General features: G+C 44.0%; 1 protein-coding gene across 2 annotated transcripts in view; it reads right to left on the bottom strand.

The window, feature by feature from the left end:
* Nucleotides 1-4,206: 4,206 nt before the first annotated feature.
* The window catches only part of LOC120049917 (neuroepithelial cell-transforming gene 1 protein-like), a 32,249-nt gene continuing 30,455 nt past the window's right edge, over nucleotides 4,207-6,000 (bottom strand). For both annotated transcript variants that reach the window (XM_038996423.1, XM_038996424.1), the window contains one exon: nucleotides 4,207-5,971. In XM_038996423.1, the coding sequence (XP_038852351.1) occupies nucleotides 5,529-5,971 (443 nt within the window). In that variant the 3' untranslated portion in view covers nucleotides 4,207-5,528. The remainder of the gene's footprint in view (nucleotides 5,972-6,000) is intronic.

Here is a 6,000-nt window from a genome sequence, read left to right as displayed (position 1 = left end):
GGATCATAGCTATCACCTGGAATATACCTGGTCAGTCTATGTCATGGAAGAGCAGGTGTTCCTAAAATGTTGTATACTCAGTGTATATCTCCTCTTTCATAAAAAGCACTTGATTGATATCTAAATGTGTGAACAAAGGATTCTTATTTGACTCTGCCATGTCTCATTGCCCATCTATTATTCCCTCATCTCCCACCCCTTCTAATGCGACTAGCCCCGATGCCGATCCCTCTTTTTCCCCTGCCCCGCTACAAAGTTTCTCCCTGCAGACAGTCACTGAGTGAGGTGCTAAAGGAGCTCCTGAAACTTGACCCGAAAAAAACATCTTGGTCAGATGGTTTAGATCCTTTTTTCTAAAGTTGCAGCCCCTATCATCGCCAAGCCTATCTCCAATCTTTATAACATGTCTCTCCTTTCTGGGGAGGTTACCATTGCTTGGAAGGCAGCCACGGTTCATCCTTTATTTAAAGGGGGAGATCACGCTGATCCTAACTGTTATAGGCCTATTTCTATTTTGCCCTGTTCATCAAAAGTGTTGGAAAAACTTCTCAATAATCAACTGACTGGCTTGATGTCTATAGTATTCTCTCTGGTATGCAATCTTCGCTCAGGTTATGGATATGTCACTGCAACCTTAAAGGTCCTAAATGATGTCTCCATTGCCCTTGATTCTCTTATTGACTTGGCCTAAGCTTTTGATACGGTAGACCATTCCGTTCTTGTGGGTCGGCTAAGGAGTTGGTGTCTCTGAAGGTCTTTGGCATGGTTTGCTAACTACCTCTCTCAAAGAGTGCAGTGTATAAAGTCAGAACATCTGCTGTCTCAGCCACTACCTGTCACCAAGGGAGTACCCCATGGCGCGATACTAGGCCCCATGCACTTCTCAATTTACTTCAACAACATAGCTCAGGCAGTAGGAAGCTCTCTTATCCATTTATATGCAGATGGTACAGTCTTACACTCAGCTGGCCCCGAATTTTGTGTTAAACGCTCTACAACAAAGCTTTCTTAGTGTCCATCAAGCTTTCTCTGCCCTTAACCTCGTTCTGAACACCTCCAAAACAAAGGTCATGTGGTTTGGTAAGAAGAATGCTCCTCTCCCCACAGGTGTTATTACTACCTCCGAGGGTTTAGAGCTTGAGGTAGTCACCTCATACAAGTACTTGGTGGTATGGCTAGATGGTACACTGTTCTTCTCTCAGCACATATCAAAGCTGCAGGCTAAGGTTAAATCTAGATTTGGTTTCCTCTATCATAATTGCTCCTCTTTCACCCCAGCTGCCAAACTAACCCTGATTCAGATGACCATCCTACCCATGCTAGATTAAGAAGACGTAATTTATAGATCGGCAGGTAAGAGTGCTCTCGAGTGGCCAGATGTTCTTTACCATTCGGCCATCAGATTTGCCACCAACGGTCCTTATAGGACATATCACTGCACTCTATACTCCTCTGTAAACATGGTCATCTATGTTTACCCGTCGCAAGACCCACTGGTTGATGCTTATTTATAAAACCCTCGTAGGCCTATCTGAGATACCTACTGCAGCCCTCATCCTCCACATACAACACCCGTCCTGCCAGTCACATTCTGTTAAAGGTCCCCAAAGCGCACACATCCCTGGGTCGCTCCTCTTTTCAGTTCGCTGCAGCTAGCGACTGGAACGAGCTGCAAAAAACACTCAAACTGGACAGTTTTATCTCCATCTCTTCATTCAAAGACTCAATCATGGACACTCTTACTGAAAGTTGTGGCTGCTTCACGTGATGTATTGTTGTCTCTACCTTCTTGCCTTTGTGGTGTTGTCTGTACCCAATAATGTTTGTACCATGTTTTGTTATGCTACCATGTTGTGCTGCTGCCATGTTTTGTTGCTACCATGTCGTTGTCATATGTTGCTGCCATGCTATGTTGTTGTTTTAGGTCTCTCTTTATGTAGTGTTGTGGTGTCTCTCGTTGTGACGTTTTTTGTTGTTGTTGTCCTACATATATATTTTTTTATCCCAGCCCCCGTCCCCGCAGGATGCCTTTTGCCTTTTTGTAGGCCGTCATTGTAAATAATAATTTGATCTTAACTGACTGCCTTGTCAAATAAAGGTTTTAAAAAATCCGGTCTCCCTTGTCATAACAACCTATATGAACCCCCAATTGCCACTGTTAACATGCCCATGGTATTAAAAGGTTTGATGGTCCGTCCGTTAAGTCCCCCTTTCAGGGGGGGAATTTGCTGTAAATACAGTCAGTGTTGTTGTGAGGAATGGAAGATCTGGGGACAGACTGAGGTAGAGTGCATTCTGAAAGTATTTACACCTCTTCCCTTTCCACATTTTGTTGCGTTACAGCCTTATTCTAAAATGGATTTAATAAACAAATGTCCTCATCAATCTACACGCAATATCCCATACTGACAAAGTAAAACATGTTTTTAGAAATGTTTCTAAATGTCTTAAAAATAAAAAACAGAAATACCTTATTTGCATAAGTATTCATACCCTTTGCTATGAGACTCGAAATTGAGCTCAGGTGCATCCTGTTTCCATTGATCATCCTTGAGATGTTTCTACAACTTGGAATTCACCTGGGGTAAATTAAATTGATTGGACATGATTTGGAAAAGCACACACCTGTCTATATAAGGTCCCACAGTTGACAGCACATGTCAGAGCAAAAACCAAGCCACTCAAAGGAATTGTCCGTAGAGCTCCGAGACAGGATAGTGTCGAGCCACAGATCTGGGGAAGGGTACCAAAAAATGTCTGCAGCTTTGAAGGTCCCCAAGAACACAGTGGCCTCCATCATTCTTAAATGGATGAAGTTTGGAACCACCAAGACTCTTCCTAGAGCTGGCCGCCCGGCCAAACTGAGCAATTGGGGGAGAAGGGCCTTGGTCAGGGAGGTGACCAAGAACCCAATGGTCACTTGACAGAGCTCCAGAGTTCCTCTGTGGAGATGGGAGAACCTTCCAGAAGGACAACCATCTCTGCAGCACTCCACCAATCAGGCCTTTATGGTAGAGTGACCAGATGGAAGCCACACCTTAGTAAAATGCACACGATAGCCCGCTTCGAGTTTTCCAAAAGGCACCTACAAGACTCTCAGGTCATGAGAAACAAGATTATCTGGTCTGATGAAACCAAGATTGAACTCTTTGGCCTGAATGCCAAGCGCCACGTCTGGAGGAAACCTGGCACCATCCCTACGGTGAAGCATGGTGATGGCAGCATCATGCTGTGGGGATGTTTTTCAGCGGCAGGGACTGGGAGTAGTCAGGATCGAGGGAAAGATTAAGAGAGCAAAATCGAGAGAGATCCTTGATGGAAACCTGCTCCAGAGCGCTCAGGACAACGACACTAAGCACACAGCCAAGACAATGCAGGAGGACAAGGACAAGATTTTGAATGTCCTTGAGTGGCCCAACCAGAGCCCGGACTTTAACCCGATCAAACATCTCTGGAGAGACCTGAAAATATCTGTGCAGCGACGCTCCCCATCCAACCTGACAGAGCTTGAGAGAATCTGCAGAGAATGGGAGAAACTCCCAAAATACAGGTTGTACCAAGCTTGTAGCATTATACCCAAGAAGACTCAAGACTGTAATCGCTGCCAAAGGTGCTTCAACAAAGTACTGAGTAAAGGGTCTGAATACTTATGTAAATGTGATACGTTTTTTAATTTTATAAAGTTGCAAACATTTCTAAAAACCTGTTTTTGCTTTATCATTATGGGGTATTGTGCGTAGATTGATGAGGGAAAAAACAATTAGAACCATTTTAGAATAAGGCTAACGTAACAAACGCATTGTATTTTTCTAAGATAGAGGGACGAGGGCTGGTTTGTTTGGGAAGAGGAATTCCTCGTAACTCTGAAAGTGAAAAATGTTTTGCTTGTAGAGGAATGTGAGGAAATGTGGGTGAATGTTTAGAAAAGATTTCCAAATTATGAGCTCTGCATTGTTTAGTGGGGTCATCACAGCTCCATGGAAAGTTTAGTCATTTGTCTGTTATAACCAAGACTAAGAGATGCCATAATGGTGTAATCATTGTCGTCACGCCATTAACTATCTAAACAATTCAGAGAACTCAAAAACAGTTGCCAAGACAGCAACCAACAGCCGATGATGATTGTGTTTATGTATGACACATGTACAGTTATTCAGTCCACTTTGTGGAAGAAAATAGAAAGATAGTAACTCAGGAAGTCAGATGCAACTCTTACACAGATCTTTATTATAGATTTTTGTGACGTTTTTACACCACATACATACAGGCCATGGCAGTCATATCACAGCCCTTTACTAGCTCTTCACTTTTCAGTACAGTTCTTTTCAAACAGTCAAACCCTCATTTTCCTTCTACAAAACACTTTGACAACACCTTCATCTGTTTTCTCCCTCAAACATACATAGTCTTTCTTTACATTTCTCTCACTGGCTTTTTGACCAGTGCCTCCAACCTCCATTTTGGACAAGGCACCACATTCCAGCTCACTCAGAGCTCCATCATTGCGTGGCTAGTGGCTACACACACCTTGAAAACAAAACCCCCAACTTCTCAGTTCAAACACATTCAACATTTCCATCTTTATTTCCACATCTCTTAAATCTTCTTCTAACATACTCTTTTGCATTTCTCAACCCATCTTTGTGGATTCTGTCAGCTATACGTCATCTCCGCAGCAGATCCCAACCCATCAGACAAGTATGTACATGCTCCTGCCACTACCGAGGCTGGGTAGTGGCAGTGTCAAAAACTAAAGCTCCATGCAAGATTGCTACATTAAAAAGTGATAGATTTTCATTCGGAAGAGTCAGCTTTTTAAACCAACATGGCTCAGTTTAAATTGTTTTTACATTGTAGTAAAACAAAATCTCATTTGATATGTTTTTTCCCCCATTAAAATGCAATTTGATTAAAATTAATGCCATCAACTGCAGTAGATGCAAAAAGGTGGCCGGATCATAAAAAAATATCTGTTATTAGGAATGTACAAAAATAAGACCCGTCCTGCAGTACACCTACGAATCAGACAAATTGTATAGTTTTCAGTTTCGTATACGTCTCATCTATTGTGGGAACTCTTCCCTTCTATCCACCTCACATCCCCAAAAAGAGTTAAAGAACTTCAGCTAAAAGCTAGAAACAGTGCTGTTTTAAACATAGAGCTACTGTAAGTTCAGATTGAAAAAAAAGGAGTAAAACTTTAATTTAAAAAAAATCAAACAGTAAACAGGACAATATGCACAACTTGTCTCTAATTACTGAAAGCCAAGCAGGCCTCTCCAGAATACTGAATGGTATGCACTTAGCCCCTTTGTGGACAGAACCAAACAGTGGAGGGATGGAAGAGTAAAGTAAATAGCTGCCAATGGGGACAGTAACACAAAACACTGTTGTAATAATAAAACACACAGACACATAAATAAAAAGTCCCACGGGAGGGAACACCCAGCCCCCCCCCAATCTGCTCCCCCTCCCTTATGTACAAACATATTGTCCGCTCGCCCAGGAGTCCATTTTCTCCCCTCTAATTACACCATGGTCTCCTTCCTCTTCCCTAAGGCACTGAGGGAGCGCTTGTCCTTTTTGGTTTTGTGTTTGGGCGACGGGGAGGATAGTGGTGATGAAGAGGAGGATGAGGAGCGGGAGGAGGGAGACGTTGAGGTGGGACTGGGGGTCTCGTCCCCGCATAGCGAACTGGAGGCGGACGTTGCACCTGCGGGCGTCAAAGGGCAGTTCTCGTCGGCCTCCTCCGTGTGGATGATGGAGATTTTGGAGGAGCGCCGCTTAGAGTGGGCGTCGGCTGCCGGGGAGGAAGCGGGCGTGGTGACGGCGGCATCGGCGGGCTGGTGGACGGAGATGGCGCTGCGCAGGCAGTTGAGCCACTGCTGCTTGTGGAAGACGTCGTTGACCTGCAGCGTGTGGGACTGGCCCCGAGACGGGTCATGGAAACGCACACGGAAGATGTTCTTGGCTGAGGAGATGAACAAGACGTTAGATTAA

The sequence above is a fragment of the Salvelinus namaycush genome, chromosome 6, assembly GCF_016432855.1.
Source record: "Salvelinus namaycush isolate Seneca chromosome 6, SaNama_1.0, whole genome shotgun sequence".
NCBI lineage: Eukaryota > Metazoa > Chordata > Actinopteri > Salmoniformes > Salmonidae > Salvelinus > Salvelinus namaycush.
Note: the sequence above shows the minus strand (reverse complement) of the source record. Positions and strands in the feature narration are given on the sequence as shown.